Source organism: Thamnophis sirtalis, unplaced genomic scaffold (genome assembly GCF_051295495.1).
Source record: "Thamnophis sirtalis isolate CommonGarterSnake01/CBP01778 unplaced genomic scaffold, rThaSir2_p1.2 scaffold_1, whole genome shotgun sequence".
NCBI classification, from domain to species: domain Eukaryota; kingdom Metazoa; phylum Chordata; class Lepidosauria; order Squamata; family Natricidae; genus Thamnophis; species Thamnophis sirtalis.
The window spans coordinates 92,691,437-92,709,340 of NW_028261381.1; the positions used below are offsets into that span (position 1 = coordinate 92,691,437).

The window sequence follows — 17,904 nt, forward strand, 5'->3', positions numbered from 1 at the left end:
GTTTGTTTGTGTACAAGATAACAGTAATAAGAATAAATATAAATAAGAACACAGTAAATGGGTACAAATAAATGGGGACAGTAGGACAGGGATATTAGGCATGTTGGTGCACTTTTGCATACCCCTATGCACTTAATCCCCCTTCCCCAAAATCCAGATAAAAAGTCTGCCCCAAATAAGGAATCAGAGGCTCGTGCTGTTGGGCCATAAGCTCCGCCCTTTTTTGTGTGACTGGCGAGTGTCGCTCACCTGAAAGAAAGGCTGGAGCTCACACTGCCTTCAAATCTCAGGAATACCTTTGAAAGCTATTCCTAAACTTGGGGCGGAGATCATTACCAGACATTTCTCCAGAGATAAAGCATCTCATAATGCACAAGGCACTAAGAAAAAGTCCCATCTCTCTTTTTTTAAACTAAGCAATGATCCTCCCCCTCCCACAGCTATATATGAACAAACATCAGGAAAGGCTAGGCTTTTGTTCTTGATGCAGGAGTCTGGAGAGCCAGTCTGTTTATGAACAATGGCTTGGTTTTTAAGGTAAGGATATTCACACACACACACACACACACACACAAACACCGGTTTAAAACACCCATTTCAGGTTTTGTTTTTTTTCCATCCTCATTTCCCCAAATCAAGGTCGATTCTCCCAGCTTTGTATTGGGAGCCCACTGTACACTTTGAAAAGCCATTTTCCCAAAACACTTTTGCAAGAAGAACAAGGCAGGGAGTAATTGTGTTGAACTAGTTGCTTCCAATTAGAATTGGCCCAAACACTGTACAGACACATTTGGCTGTCACTCAGGGTTATACATGCGAAGGCCGCTTTGAAGATGTAAATCAAAATTGCAAATGTGCACTGGAACCACTCCGGGCTGCAGGAACCACAGCTTTCAAAACAGGGATGACAGATTGAACCAGCTAGAAATTTTAATTAAAGCTCGTAAGGGAGAACTCTCCAGCTAGCTGAGCCTCAGCTGTGTGGCTGCCCTGGCTTGGATGAAGCACCATGCCAGAAAACCAGAATGATTTGAGAAAGTCATCACATCCTTAGAATCCATTAATTCTGCTCCCTTATAATGACAATATTTTTGAAGCAACCGGGGGGGGGGGGGGGAGGCAGTTTTAAAAATGACAGAACATATAGTATGGGATACAAAGCAGTGTGTCCTTGGTTGCTTAGCAATGTGGGAATAATGCAAAAGAAAATGGAAAAAAAAAATCCAGAAACTATGGGGCCTTTGTGCTACACTCTTGCGAAGCGTTATGTTATGTACTTCTCTTCAATATTTGTGGTAAATTGCCAAAGCTCCCTGCATTACACTCCCTAAAAAGGTGAAACGCCAATGAGAAAAATGTAGGATCACTTTTTCCTTTCTTCTAGGATATTAAAAAGGATGGTTTGCTTGCTAGAAGACCCTGTTGCTTTTTAGAATGTCTGATCCTGAAATCTTTTTAAATTGTAAACAAGAGAGAAAGGGCTTGGGAAAATATTCATGCATTTTTCTTAAGATAATCTAAGTGCACCTTATCACAGTTCCAAAGAGATACAAGATCAGGGCTACATGTTATTGCAACTTTCCGAAAAATGAATTACCCAGTTAATCTAAGCAAATCTAAGCAAAAGTAGGTTGGGTGCACAAGAGCCAGTGAAAAGCCGGTATGTTTATCTAATCTGTGGTCCTTTCTCTCATGTTCTTTAGGTGTGTTTACGTACTGGTGGACACTTGATTTGGCTGGGGATACTTGTCCTGAAACAGTCTGGTGGGCATCCTGGACATTCTTTTGAGTTGGAACCATCAACCAAAACCAGGTAACTTCATTGACTTCATTGAATGCTGGCAAGAAGCTTTCAGGAGAAAGCTTCTTGCCAGCATTAGCTATTTGACCAGTTCTAACTCCTCTATAGGAAGAGGGCTGACTTTGAGTAGACAAATGCTAGGATTACATGAGGCTCTCTTTGCAAACAGGTGAGGAATTATTGTGGTAGCAAAAAAAAAAAAAAAACCTGGCAGGCACAAAGTGTTGGAATACATGCACCTGTAATATGATGGTTACAGAGGATACATCTTGTTTCCTGATCCTAGCTTTAAAATAAAATAAAAACCTGTGGTGTCATAATCTGAGGTACCACCTACATTTTTCATCTTTTCCATTATCAGAATGGTATGTGGTACACGGTCAGCTCTGATAATGTGAATGCTGAGCGCTAGCAACAAGATCTTTTCAGTAGTGGTTCAATGAGATTCAATTCATTTAGTCTACATGTTGCTTCTACACCAAAATTTATACCTAAGCTTGGTTCGAAGTAAGATAAAAATTCAATTCAACGTGACTATGGCAAAAATATTCAGATGCTATTTGCATTTACAACATGGATGAAAAACAAAGCTTGTACTTTTGAATGCCTTCTTATTTGCTTGCAACTTAAAAAAAAACAATTCTACTTCTATTACTATAATTATCATCTTTATAGGATTCAGAAATTTGCCTCAGGACCATAACAGATATGAGGAAGAACTATATTTTTATGTCACCCTTGTATCACTTAATGAATACATTGTAAAGTGATTCTATTTTGAAACCCATCTAACTAATGAGATTGCTCTAGTAGCAACTTTTCATGGAAGCACTTTTAAACACAATATCAAATCAAAAGGTTCCAAAGGAAAATTTCCAAAACACATTGTTTAAATATGAAGATGTGGAAGTCATGTAGCTTTGAAGGTGATATGAAGATAAATGATCTGCGTTTAGTATTAACCATCTTGGCTGCTGCCAAATGCAACATAGAGGCATTTAGACAAAACCTTAACGTAAGAAATCTGAGTACGTTGGATGCCTTTATGTTCATCAGTTTTATATCTTCCTCTTTAAACTAGAACACCAGAAGAAGAATGAAATAAAGAAAGGAGACTTTGGCAAAGTGTTTGGACCAGAAATGTGCTCTAAATGCCAAAAAAATACTGATTGTTGTAACAGAATATCTGGGAGCTTTTATCCTTCCATTTCCTTTCAGCGTGAACAACTGAATTTGGCCTTTTGACAGGAAGAAATATCTGGTGAGTAGCTTTCCTGAGAAAGTGTTTCATAGTCTCCATCTCTAATAGGATGGAGTTTCATAGTCTCCATTTCTAATAGGATAAAAAAGAACAGAGGATCCTGGTACATAACCCCTGTATGACTTAATTAATATGTTCATATATTAATGGAACAGCCAAATCTTTTACCTCTCCTCTTCCCCAACACATGTTCCATTCATAGCCATCCTGAGACTATTCTTCACTTATTTATTAATTTTTATTAATCCAATTTGCCAAGCTGCTCATTTCAATGTCATACTTCCATTCCAATGGGTGCTGTCCAGTCTTCTTTCTGAATTTTAACTTATTTATTTACCTACAGGATGTCTGTCTGTCTGTCTGTCTGTCTGTCTGTCTGTCTGTCTGTCTATCTATCTATCTATCTATCTATCTATCTATCTATCTATCTATCTATCTATCTATCTATCTATCTATATATATATATATATATATATATATATATATATATATATCATATCTGTTTCAGAGGTGGATTCACTTACCTTCCCTACCGGTTCGCAAATGTGAACACCCTTGTCTGCACATGTGCACTGCCTTCTGCGCATGCGCAGTGCTTGCACCTATATGGGTGAGTGGGTGGAGCCTCCCGCAGCCGCTGCTACTGGCTCACCCAAACCAGAGAGAATCGGTTGAATACCACCTCTGGTCTGTCTGTCTATCTAGCTAACTAGCTAGCTAGCCAGCTAACAGCCTGTTTTTATTATTATTTTTATAAACGTGGCTAACATATCTAGTACTCCTCCCTCCTCCTATGTTCTTCACAACAGCCCTGGGTGATGGATTGGACTGAGAGAGTGTGACTGGCCCACGGTCACCCAGCTGGCTTTTATGGCTAAGGTGGGATTTGAACTCATGATCTCCTAGTTTATAGCCTGGTGCCTTAACCACTAGATGAAACTGGCTCTCCATACATTTGTGCATGCATGCATATCCGTAAAGGATTGAAAGACTATGTAGGTACAAGTCACCTGCAAAAGCGAGTATTCCTCAGGTCTTCAAAAGTAAAACTTTCTTTCATTCATCTCCAATTTATAAAATGTTTTTAAAAAAGGAAAATCTTGGATTTTTTTAAAAAAAATCCCTACTAACTGTACTGATTTATTTATCACATGTTCATACCATTTCCCAGCCAAAGAATTGTATCCAAGGAGGCTTTCATCACCAGTTTTAGCTAGGGCAACTTAAGTCAATTGCCCAAACAAAGAAGTGGAGAAACATTACAAGTAGGTCCTTTTCTAAATGCATAAATTCAAGCCAACTTGGAAGAGAATTTGGAAATTTCTAGTTTATTTCTCCTTTGAGATGAATACTTCTGAAAGAATAAAGATTATTTTGGAAGGCAAACCAGATGAAGCTCACCAACGTTTCTAAAGAAAAAAAGCCTACAGTATACATTTTTTTTTATTTCTAAGCGCTCTCACTCTCAAGATTTATGGGTTATTAGGAGTAGCACAAAATGGGGGGGGGATGTGGGGGAGAAATGAACTGCCCGGGTTTCATGATTTATTTATTTATTTATTTATTAGACCATTAGAATGAAACATCATATGCAGGGTGCTTCTTCCATTACTGAATACAAAATAAAAATATCACGAAGTACTTTTCATTTGAATGTCTTTGAATCCTATTCTTTCTTGATACAAATAAACATTTCTTTAATATTTGGCTTTCTCCAAACCCTTTCTTTCTTTCATTTTCAGCTCCAGTAATTTTTATCTTCTTCCTAAACAGACCTGTTTTATTTAGGTGATAAGGGATAAATGATATATAATAAGCTATGAGATACTATGAGCCACAGTGGCACAGTGATTAGAGTACAGTACTGCAGGCTACTTCTGCTGCCTGCAATTTGGCAGTTCAAATCTCACTAGGCTCAAAGTTGACTCAGCCTTCCATCCTTCCAAGGTGGGTAAAATGAGGACCCAGATGGTTGGGGGCAATATACTGACTCTAAGTTGCTTAGAGAGGGCTGTAAAGCACTGTAAGGCTGTATATAAGTCTAAGTGCTATTGCTATTAATAAATATCTCCAGGAAAATGGAGTTTGATTACCTTGTAAGAGGGGAAAAATACTGATAACTACCAGTAACAACAGAAATTCTGCAGAGTTTTACCTCAATCATTTTAAAAATATAATTTCCTTGAATCATGATCACCATACCAAAGTTCATACTAAAGAGTTTGAAATCAGCATCTCACTGCTGTGATGTATTTCAAAGTTAGCTTCAGCAGGTACCTTTGCTGATCTTTGCTTTCGTCTCATATTTGAAGGGAGTTGAATAGGTTCAAATAAAGAGTCATGTGATATATGGTTTGAATGAAGTATAGGCAAGTTTATTTTATATGAAACCAATCTCTCTCTAGGAGAACTGATAGTTAAAACAGTCCCTCAGAATCTGTGCTTTTCTTAGGCATCAATTAAGAACTGTTTCCGCTTTGGAAGATTTCTTATTCTGATCACGATTATGCATCAATTAATGGGCATGTTTCATTCATTTAAATCAGCAACATCAAATAAATAAAATGAATAAATAACAGGGGTCATGTCTGCTCCAGAGAGAATTGGGGACTGATGTACACTTTCTGCATGAACAAGGGATGATATCACTTTTTGGCTTGCTATAATCATATACCCTCGAGAAAGAGGAGGAGGGGAAGGAAATTGAGAAACAGGCTTTTTATACATGTCTCAAAATGTTATATGAGTCTTTTCCTCTCCTCTCAGTAAATCATGGCAAGCGACATGACATAACAAGTAACTGCCTATACAAAACAAGAAATTAGTTTGAACAATAGCAGTGTTGTTTCTGAAAAACAACTTTTAAAAAATCAATCAAGAAAATAGCAAGGTCAATTGGACTGAATCCAAGTCATACAAAAACAATAAACTACAAGTCGCATACATTTTTGCTTTTAGATCTAAACTTACAGTATTCACATTATGGATACATAAATCAGGAATCTTTTTCTACTATGGAATGCAAAGTTAGCTAGTGAATCAAAGGCAACAGATACAATTTACGGTGTATAATACCAACCAGGAATCATAGCTCAATATAAAAGATAAAATTGTTTATCTCTGACAAAAATGCTTTGTTTATGGCTACACACAGCTAGGAAATGTGCAAATATTTATATGAATTTCAAATAAATTTGGTAATTAGATTTACAAAGGGGGCCATCAGCTTTAAGTAAGTATTTAATATTGCTAGGTTGGCAAATTAATAAGTTCATCACATTCAGCCAATTGCAAATAGCAGCTTTATTTGAAACAACTTGTGATGATGGCTCAAACATTATACAACATCAGACACCTGCCTTTTTCAGGTCCTTGTTTAAACATCTAACTGATTGTGTTATCTTCTATAACAAATATATGGTTATGTCCATGTAGTTTATTTATTATATGCTGTCTATTTTACTCTGCTAACAGTCTCTGGGCTTTACAAGAAACTGAATTTAACTTTTTTTTTTTTACCAATACTAGTGATTATCATTACACACATACTGTTGCACATTAATTCATAATATCAATACCATGTTATCATTAATAAAGATTTCTGAAGGGCTTTACGAGCCAAATGGAAAAGAAACATTTCTTATTCGCTACATTTATTTTAATGAGTCACTTTCTCATTCCAACTTCAATTATTCATTGGTTAATACAGGGAATTTGGTCACATTTATACGAGCTTATTATAAGCCTAAATTAGGCATATTCCTTATTTCTTTCACGATCAAGATCTAAAAATTGAAGGTGAAAGATTATGGCATAAACAGCCATGGATGCACTAGTGGTTATCAGCACTGGTAATTCAGTGGGTGCTATACAAAAAAAAAGTCCTGAATGGCAATTAGAAAATCTACATTTTGATAAAATATCCATCTCTCAATTACAAAATGCTATACTTCTTGGAATGCACACATTCTACACTGACACATTACAAAATCCTGCAATTTTGTTTTGGGAAGAATTCGATGTGTATGAAAGCCAACATCAGCTAAAAATCTGGCAGTGTAATTTTACATAGTTGTGGATACAAAAAGGACAAATTCTGTCTAAATATCTGTTTTACTATGCAGAGAGCTTTAATAATGGAAAGTTTGAAAAACAAGTTTAATTAGTTGTGGAATGGGCCGCCACCCTATTCTGATCTGCTATTAAGTAAGAGGATGAAATATTTGATGGGAAAGCATGGTAGTACCAAGGAAGAATAAAGCAAGCCTACATTTTATCATCAAAGCTGCTTCCACTAAAAATCTGTAGTGGTCTTGTCCTTTTAATTCAATTAGATCTTCAAGCCACATGAAAATCATTTTTGCTTTTTTCAGGTAGTATAAAAATATCCCTGACATAATAATGGATAGGGTAACAATATCTTGTTATTGTTGATATCGTGATATAAAACCTTTTATATCAACAATATTGTATTTTCTAATGTTTTACCTAAAACTGAGAGATCGTGAGTAAAGCTGATTTAAAATTGCTAAAATATTTAAGAGTTTTTTTTAAAAAAATATTGCTATATTATGCTACTATATCTCCCTTCTAAATTAAAACACATTTAACAAGCATACTTTTTGTGCTTTTATTACATCCATTCCTTTCATGGTATCCAATTAGCTTGTAAGAAAAGTATAGGTTCATTCCTCTTTCTATTGCAGGAATCAGAAATATTTTCAAGTATTAGGTACTAATGTGAGATTTCAGGCAATGCTGTGGGTGGAATGAGCAAGAGAGATAAAAATAATAAAAATGTCCAAAAGCTCAAGCAAAGTCCAGTGAGAGAACAGAGGTAATGTATAAAATCTGGATCACTTTATTTATGTTTTTTAATTTATTTAAATTGGAAAATAGTGGATTGCCTTCCAGGATTTCAGAGGTCCTACACTGCCAATCCCATCCAATTGCAAAGATTTACCTAGCACCACTAGTTTAATAATGATGTGTTCACCAAAAGGCCTGTTGCCAAAACTTGTGTTGGGGGAACAGAAATTTGAATGGGAAAGCAGTAAAGTCCATTTCCCCCCCTAGTGTTCCAGTGATGATACAGAACATAGATCAAATTCCCTGTTGGTCTATCAGAAATACTTGCACATAACAAGAATGATTTGGAGAGGATACATTTGCATGAGCTCAAAGAGTATGAGATATCATTAATGAAACACAAGAAGGAATACCAAAAAAGTTTTTTAAAAAAATGTTCCATCACATTATTTTTTTATTCCTGGGAATCGTCTAAACATGCCCATTTATTTTTATTGCTAACATTTTTCAAAACAGGCTTCTTGTCTTATTCCCAGGACTGAGCCAGAATGACTGACTTTCTATATAAGACAGGACTAGAACTCAAGATTATTCTGCTTTCTACCTTGAAATCTTAAACCACTGCACCAAATTGCCTCTATGAGTTTTTTTTTTCCAGACTGCCTTTACTTCAGAACAGACCCTTCTAGGATTTAGGGGGTATTTACACCACAACAAGTAACAACAACTCTCATTATAGAAACCATATCTTTGCAGTAGTATCAGGAAAGTGCCATGCTTACTTAGTCACTGTGCAAAAATAACAACTCTCATATTATAAATTAATGTGAAAACTTTTAACCTTACCCATTTAAAAAATACTGAGGAGAAAAGAGATGGAGTAGAGTGAAAATCTCTTTTTTACATAGAAAAAATGTAATGTGATAATCCTCCCTACTTTGGAAAATATAATTTTCTAAAGATTCTGAGAGAGGATATGAATCTCATTCTAAAGGCTATTTTGAGGTATTAATTAAAGAAACTGATATTTTAATGTACATAATGGAAGAAACCAAACTATATTTATGGTATCATGTTTGTTTATCTTAAAAAGTAATACCCATGATATAACATGAACTTTCACATGTTTTATCAAAGGTGTTGCTGAACTACTACCCTGCATTATTTCTGCGGTTAGACTCAATTATTCCCAGCAGAGAGTTCATTTTCCAAAATTAGTTTCTCTTGAAAACATAATAGTTTATAGATAACATAAAACAATACATTAAAAACTAAAGAATATGGATTAATGTCAAGATTTTGGAATATCCAAAAAGGAAAGTTATGTAATAGTCATCCTTATCACCAGCATTTTTTGAAGTGCTTCATCATCTGAAAATGCAATTCAGCCTGGAAATTGATCCCTGGAATCATTTTTAAATTTTGTTTTATATTCTGTAAATAAAATAACCGGCTTCATAGCTTTTCCTGAAAAACACTGTAAGATATTCACTGTTGTAAAAGTAGGTAAAAGTTCCCCTTGCACATAATTGCTAGTCGTCCTCAACTCTAGGGGTGCTGCTCATCTCTATTTCAAAGCCAAAGAGTCAGTACTGTCTGAAGACGTCTCTGTGGTCATGTGGCAGCATGACTAAATGCCGAAGGTACACAGAATTCTGTTACATTCCCACCAAAGGTGGTTCCTATTTTTCTAATTGCATTTTTACATGCTTTTGAACTCCTAGATTAGCAGAAGCTGGGACTAGTAAAAGGAGCGCACTCTGTTACACGGCACTAGGGATTCGAACTGCTGAACTGCCGACCTTCTGATCGACAAGCTCAGCATCTTAGCCACTAAGCCACCGTGTCTCTTTTCATTGTTGTACCTACTTTAAAAAGCTCAATATTTTACATTTTCTGTGATGGTAAAATGGAATTATTTAATTGAAACTTACTGCTATACTATACTGACAGATGGTATTAGCTGGGGAAAAAATTAATGAGTAGAATCCATTAAAGATCTATTGGAAATGCTTTTGCCTCCTAAGATTTAATTAACTTTCCCCCCCTTTGTTAACGATCAGCTCCCATCAGCTACAAAACCTTTCCAATATTTGAAGATGGAAATTAAACTGTGTCTTCATCTTTTTATTTATATGCTAATTGTAATGCAACTCCCTCAATCTTTTTTCATAAAGCAGGATCTCTACCTGATCACCATATCCATTGTAGCTATTTTAATCTGCAATATCCAAAACTAATCACTGTGTTTCAATTAAAGTTTGATCCAACTCAAGGACCCAGTTTTAGCTGGTTTCCTTGGCTAAAAAAACTCCCTTCTTGAACCTCTCTTTAATGTCTCTATTAGAAGATAAAAATTAATGCAATGTTTCCCATTATTGGGAATATGGCAGCATACTGCCAACTCTCCTTCGCAAAGATTACATGTAATTTTGAGATGCCTTGTCTTAAAAAGTATTTTCAGAGGGTGGCCATGTAATTATGTCTGCAATATCTTTTTCTTTAAATGGTGAAAGATTTCTGCTAATGGTAATCCTATAAATCAAGGAACCATTAAAACAATGAATTATTGTTCCATTTCCTTCATGAATGCTCTGTTTACATTTTCTGATGCACACATGTGCTAACAAATAAACATACAAGTGTACAAACATAACTATTTTCATTCTATAACTTTATGCTTTATTTAATCCAGAAGCTCTAATTTTCTGCTAAGCTTTTTAGAATAATATTACAAAAGCTTTATCATGATGGTGTCTTGGATATTTCCTCATCATCATATATATATATATATATATATATATATATATATATATATATATATATATATATATATATATATATATATATATATATATATATATATATATATATATATATATATATATATATATACATACATACATACATACATACATACATACATACATACATACATACATACATACACACACATGACACAATGGTTTGGATGATGGCACTCAAATTATCTGGAGGGACTACGGTAAAGAGCTAATATTCATCTATTTATAAAACCAGAATAATAAAGTGTACAATCTATTGTTTAATACTTTTAATTTTATTGTTTTGTGTTTGTTATCAAAAAAGTGAACAAAACAAAGGAAAAATATTCAGTGGTTATTCAACTTAATAGAAAGAGAAAAGAGTGGACCCATGTTACTATTTCTTCTGAAATATGCCTGCTTATTAATGTATAAAGAGGAGTGTTTCATTGGAATGAGCAAATGGTAGATCACAAACCACTATTAGATAACCGGCCAGTTTCCAGTGTACAACAACAGCTGATTTTGGGATTCTTAACAAAGAAAAGGCAACAGTGCCTTTTGTTCAGAATAAATTGGCTGAGATTATTGTCTTAATTGTTAAAGAGATTCTTAGAATCTCTTTTTGCTTTGTAAATTTAAAACACATTGCTGACTGTAGAGCATGTAGTAAAGTAAATAGACTGATCAAGATTAAGTGTGTGTTGGGGGAAGTTTAATACCAAATTGGTTGATGTTGAATGAAATATTAAGAGGTTATGATGCGCGTAATACCATCCAACCAACAAAATGAGACATGAAGTATCATCTTTCTTTCCTGTATATCCTTGAATTTCACTTTTTTTTAAAATAGCCTATAACATGTGGTTCAGATAAACATTCATCTTGATTTATGGGACAATGTATCACTGAATTGCACACAGATATTTTATTTTGAATTTGAGATCTCTGAAATTATAAAAGAATATTGCTAGATATCTGGGTATGGTACGAAATTACATAGTTTAAAAATGTCCCAGGAATGCAAGTTTCATTATCTTTTACTTTGGTCAAAATGTATCCAATTCCCCAAATGTCATCTGGGTGCAAAACAAGTTTAATTGTTAAAAATTAAAATGGGGGGGGGTGTAAAATTAACTAAAGTGTCCCTTTGTGCAAAAGGTTTTGAAGGCTTTGTTCTTGAATTTTCAATTTACATTCCTATATATTCAATCATATATTGTTCAATTCCATGAGTTTTCTTCTCCCATGCTGGCAAACAACTGTTTACCAACTTGGTTGAAAACACATGAGTAAGAATTTTATTTACTTCGCTTTTTTTATAAGAACTTGCTTTCTCCAAAAATTGGATGAAAAGTTCATATATTTTATTGCATTTTGGAAAAACAGAGTTAAACCAAAGAAGCACTATGATACTTCAATTTTATTTTAAATTTCAAAGATTGTGAATCTAAAAACATATTATGTATTTCTATATTTGAAGAACATTCACACTTATTATTATTGTTAATTTCAATGTAGTTGTTTCTACTTTTCTTCCTTACCTCCTATATCTTTTACTTTAATCCTATTTAAATAAGAATTAATCTAATTATTAAAGCAAATAGGAAGTAATCTAATAATTCATGAATTGCATTAGCAACTTTTTAAATACAAAAGGTTACATATGGACTTGAAGATGCTTTAAATAATATTCCATAGTTGTGGTTATATATAGAAAAAGAATATTGACAAGAAATGTATTTCCAATGTTTATGCACCTAATATATCCAGACATGGGTATCTTTGCCCAAGATTGTATCCTTCTAAAAATCTTCTAGTTGAAGCTCCAAATCATGTGCCTAATATACATAGTTACACATTCAGTGTCATAATTTATAAAAAGTTACATCAAAGTTGATCATTTTCAACCCCTTTCAGTAGCAAAGTGGAATAAAGAAATTAAATGGATGAAGAATGTTTCTTTCTCTTCATTTTCAGAAAGCCACACTACTTAATTCTGAGATGTCAGATTACTTTGAAAGAATCAAAAGCAGAACTCATAAAGCTGATGACAAATGCACAGACAACTCCCATATATGAAACCCATTTACAGTATGTAGTTTCTGTATTATAGAGATTAGTGTGGCTACATAAAGAATTCAGAGAATGATACACCTTCAACACAGATTTACCTTATACCTTTTCAGTAATGCAGACCTGTCAATTTGCACCAGAAAGCGCTTTCAGAATGCCAAAAGCAACAAGTCCCTTTACCCGAGTCATTATTAAGTTTATTATAAGCTTAACCTAGTTCTCATCTGTTAAGAAAAGCAAAGTACAGCTTGATCGGAGGTTATTTTGGATACACAGAAACCAAAAGTTTTCCTGAACCTGAGAGAATCTCTATTTAAAGACAATGGAACCTCTTTGCAGGCTTGCCCAGGAAATAACCTTTTCTGGTGATCATGATGGATATTGAGCTTAATGAACTAGATGATTAATGTTCAGTCTCATAAAATACACACAGTCTATCTGAATGCACAGGTGCACGAATAGACAATAGCATGCAAAAGTATGCTGCCAAAGCCCAGGAAAAGATCAAAGTATAACTTATGGATAAAAGCACCAAGTCGGGACATGAACTTGCCCGATCAACAATTGCCTATGAATGGCTACACTGCACGCCAAACTACCTTCTAAATTTATAACAATTTTCTTAGCAAAATTGATGAAAAGTAGCTAGTCAAAATCCAACACTTTTTGGTTATAACACAGGAGACAAAGAGAAACTCTATACACACTTTGTGTGTATGTATGAACAGACAAAAGGGGCATGTGTGTAAAGCATGAAGAAATTCTCTAGTTTATTTGTTACTTTTTATTTGTTCACTATACATACATACACACACACATCTGGAATCAAAGATCTAAAAAACAACTTTTGGTAGCTATCTAACAGCTAATATATATATGTCATCTGTTTACCTTAATTGGAAAAAATTGCTAATCAGTAATGTGTATCTCTAATTTGCTCTGCTACAACTGGCTGTAAACAAATAGCTTAAAAGAGAAAGGCCATTTTCCTCTTTGAGTAATATTATTTGCTTGGCAAAAGGCAAACAGAGAGCAAATCTCTCAATAAAGTAAACAAGGTACATTAAAAAAAGATCAGAGAATCATTCTTAATTTTACCTTTAAATTAAAAGTTATTTTAGGAATTGAACTGGGATACATTTCTAGATTTTTATTGTTTTAAGCAAGTGTGACTATCTAGAAATAAATACACAATTGTATCTTAAAGAATATTTCTTTCTATTTTAGGATAGCAAAACAAAATATTGGGAAATAAATATAGGGAAACCTCTAGATATAGATCTCGATTGTTAACATTTGTTTTATGAACAACATAGGGAAGAAGGAATAATGCTTTCCCAAAATGTTTTGTCCTATGCCAGAGGGAGTGGTCCTGAGGTTGTAACCTTCATGATAGCTACTTAGCTATCTACTGCAACTTCCATTCAACAATGTCAAAATGTTCTGAATTCTGCATTCTAGACTAATACGACTGGAATTGAAAGAAGAAATAGCAGCACAATATTGAAGAGACTGATTTATAGTGAACTGAAATTGAAATCCTAGATGCACTTTTCCTAGAAATATTTTTTTTTTAAAAAAAACCACCACTTTTAAAAATCTCATATTAGAGTGTCAAATTATTATGAATCCTCTGGTAGTACTGATTTACATTTTCCACAATAACAATATATATTTAAAACCTACATTGAAAATGAAACTAGAGTTAGAGTTACAGTTAGGTTTAGGTCTACTTGGAGTCATGTCTGAAAACTAATGTGAGGGATAGATTCTTACTGTAGATGATTTCTAAGGGAAGGGATGCTGACAGCTTTTCATTTGGAGTTGTTTCTGGTGCATAGTAAACTAAGTTGAGGGTTAGAGTTATGTCTACCTGGAATCATGGCCAAATATTAATGCAAGGACAGGTTCTTAGAAGTTTTCTAACAAAAGCAACAATTACATTTTTTTGGTTTGGTGTTGTTTGTCAACTACAGTAAAATACATGAAAAAAAATAATTGGCAATGAAAATAAACCTAGCCTTAGGTTTAGGTCATGGCCAAAACCTAATACTAGGGAGAATCAAGGATTCTTTGACCTTTTCTGACCCTTTCCTCAGCTTTTTCTTCAGACTTGTTTATGGTCCACAGAAAAATATAAGTGAAAATCCCATTGACATTGAAAATGAAAATAAGGTTAGGATTAAAGTAAGGTCTACTTGAAGTCTTGCTCAAAATCTAATGCTAGTGATAGGATTTTGGCGGGTTTCTAAGGAAATTGTCAGTGATAGCTTTTCTCTCGGAGTTGTTTTTGGTTCACAGTAAAATGCATGGGAAAATTCTATTTCCATTGAAAATGAACTACAGTTAGGGTTAGGGTTATGTCTGCTTGGAGCCATGGTTGAAAAGTAGTATCAGAGATAGTTTCTGAGAAGTTTTCTAAGGGAAGCGACAATGATAGCTTTTGGTTCAGAGCTGTTTGTGATTCGTAGAAATATATATAGCTCATTGGCACTGAATATGAAACTAGGGTTAGGGTTGAGATTGACTCTACTTGGAGTCATTGCTGAAATCTAATTCTATGGATAGATTCATAGTGTTTTTCTTAGGAAAGCACCAGTGACAGCTTTTCTTCTGGAGTTGTTTGTGATCCACAGGAAAAATTCCATTACCATTGAAAATGAACTAGGTTTAGGGTTAAGGTTTACGTAGATCTTAACATTCCAATAGCTTCTCTAGAAGCATTAAGCAGCTGAGCCTTTAGGAACAGAATAACTATCTGTCATTGAGAAGCAGCTTCCACCATGTGATCCTTTACAGTTATGTAGAAGCATTAAAACTTCATTCTAATAGAGACATCCATATTGTGGGTTGTGTAAAGGTGAAGGTAAAGGTTCCCCTCACACATATGTGCTAGTGATTCCCAACTCTAGGGGGTGGTGCTCATCTCCGTTTCGAAGCTGAAGAGCCAGAGCTGTCCAAAGATGTCTCTGTGGTCATGTGGCCAGCATGACTAAATGCTAAAGGCACACAGAATGCCGTTACCTTCCCACCAAAAGTGGTTCCTATTTTTCTATTTGCATTTTTTACATGCCTTTGAAGTGCTAGGTTGGCAGAAGCTGGGACAAGTAATGGGAGCTCACTCCATTACATGGTGCTAGGGATTCGAACCGTTGAACTGCCGACCTTTCTGATCAACAAATGGAGCGTCTTAGCTACTGTGGCCACTATGACTAGCTCTTCATAAATCTCACCTATTTAGCAAATAGGACAAGATCCTCATTTTTTTTCCAGATATGAAAATGTAGCTTGAAAGGACTATTAGAAAATCAATCTCTGGATTTCTTCTACTATCCTACCTGAAATAAAACCTGAGATGGTTTGCCTCTATAATATTTGTTCTGTGAATAAGCTATGACAACAGATCTCTTAATTACTTGATAGTTTGTTACTGATATCATTAATAAGCTTCATTTCTTCAATTTGTAATATGTTGTTAGTGTTTAGTTTGACTTTTGGTCTATTTTATATCACACTCTTGTTTTGCTCTAAGTTGTTCCAAAGACCATGGTGGTGAAAGAGCAACAAATCCATACATATTGAAATCAAAGAGAATTTTACCATCTGAACCAGGGATTTGCTAGAGTTGATGAATTACATTCCTTACAATGTTTATTACTGAAACAAGTCTGAGCCATGTTTGAATATAAAATCACTAATCCATAGAAACACTACAAAAGTATGAAACTTGAAAAGTAATCCATTATTTTTTCCTTTGGCTGTCTGAACAGACAAAATACATAGCCATCTATCTTGTACATACCTTAAAATATATTCATATACACAGATAAAAGCACAAGGAAACAAGGAAAAAAGAATCTGCAATCAACTGAAGATGTATCCAAAAATTGCCCTGTATACAGTTCTCGGCCATCATATCTAAAATACTTTGAAATGGGAGCCTAAATATATGGTTTTGCCTTCGTTCATTTTCTTTTCATTCTTTCTATTCTTCTTTTTCTTTATCATAATTTCACTCTCTGCATTATTTAATTGATTTCTCACATTTTGACCAATCTCTATCTTACTATAGGATGCCAGTAACTATAGGATCTAGTAATTAATAACTTAAATAAATTTAATTTGTTTTTTATTTAATTAATATAATAATTATATTAGAAATAAATCTTCCACAGATTTTTTAAGACAAGAGAATAGTATTTTTTTATTTTCCATGTGGTGAAAAATGGAAAATACTCATGACTGTATCATAGAAGAAGCAGCTGACCAACTTGTCCACATTCAGAAGCAGGATAAATAACATTTAGAAGATTACAAGCCTGCAAGGTGCACTGAAAACACAAAAAGGAAGGAAGGGAAGCAGAAGAATATATTGTCAAAGCATTTTTGAGCTAGCACTAAGAAAACCACAAAGTTGTATTTTTTGAAGTTACCAGGTGCGTTGAGCTCAATTTCATCTTTGCCTTTATGCACAAGTATAGTAGGATCTAGAAGTGAATATCTTGCAACCATGGATGAGGGATGAATAGATGAATAAATAAAATAAATGTCCCCCTGAACTGAGCTCAATACTTGGTGATTTCACATATATGTCTGTCACTTTCTTGTCTACACTACTATTGGTTTTATAACAGTGGATGCTAGAATTTCTGATGAGAAAACAATGTTCTAAAAACAAACATGGCTAGAAGTGTGCAGATCTTGACAATCACAGCAATCACATTGAGAATATAAACTGAACTAGAGCTTTATTTTAGACTGATTTTCATATAAATAGCACAGGTAGAAGGCTGGCTCTAAAGGTCCCCAAATTCAGTAGCACAAATGCCTTTTTAAATAAAACAAGAACTGAAGCAGGACTGATTGAAGGGTGGGGAGAGGAGGAAAGAATGAGGAGAAAGGGAGAAAGAGTAGTTCGGCGAACAGGATGGAGAGAACAAATTTTGGCTGGGAGGGAGTGTTCAAGTAGTCAGAACACTAGGTAAGACTTCCGAGATGGCATCCTGCACACAGCCCCTTCAACATTGACTTCTTTTACATGCTCCTGCATAGCTCTTTATGATAGCACAGGTTGCAAAACAGTTCTTTCAAGACCATTTATCTCACTCATTTGCTTACTTACCATATTTCACTTCACAAAAAGAATAGTGCTTTTTTTTTTCTTACCCTGATGA

The 17,904-nt window shown here is 34.4% G+C and overlaps 1 protein-coding gene across 1 annotated transcript in view; it reads right to left on the reverse strand.

The window, feature by feature from the left end:
* The window catches only part of GAS2 (growth arrest specific 2), a 126,773-nt gene that overhangs the window by 12,904 nt on the left and 95,965 nt on the right, over window positions 1–17,904 (reverse strand). The window contains exon 7 of the mRNA XM_087721399.1: window positions 17,897–17,904. This exon is cut by the window's right edge and continues 100 nt beyond it. Coding sequence (XP_087577525.1) covers window positions 17,897–17,904 — 8 coding nt within the window. The remainder of the gene's footprint in view (window positions 1–17,896) is intronic.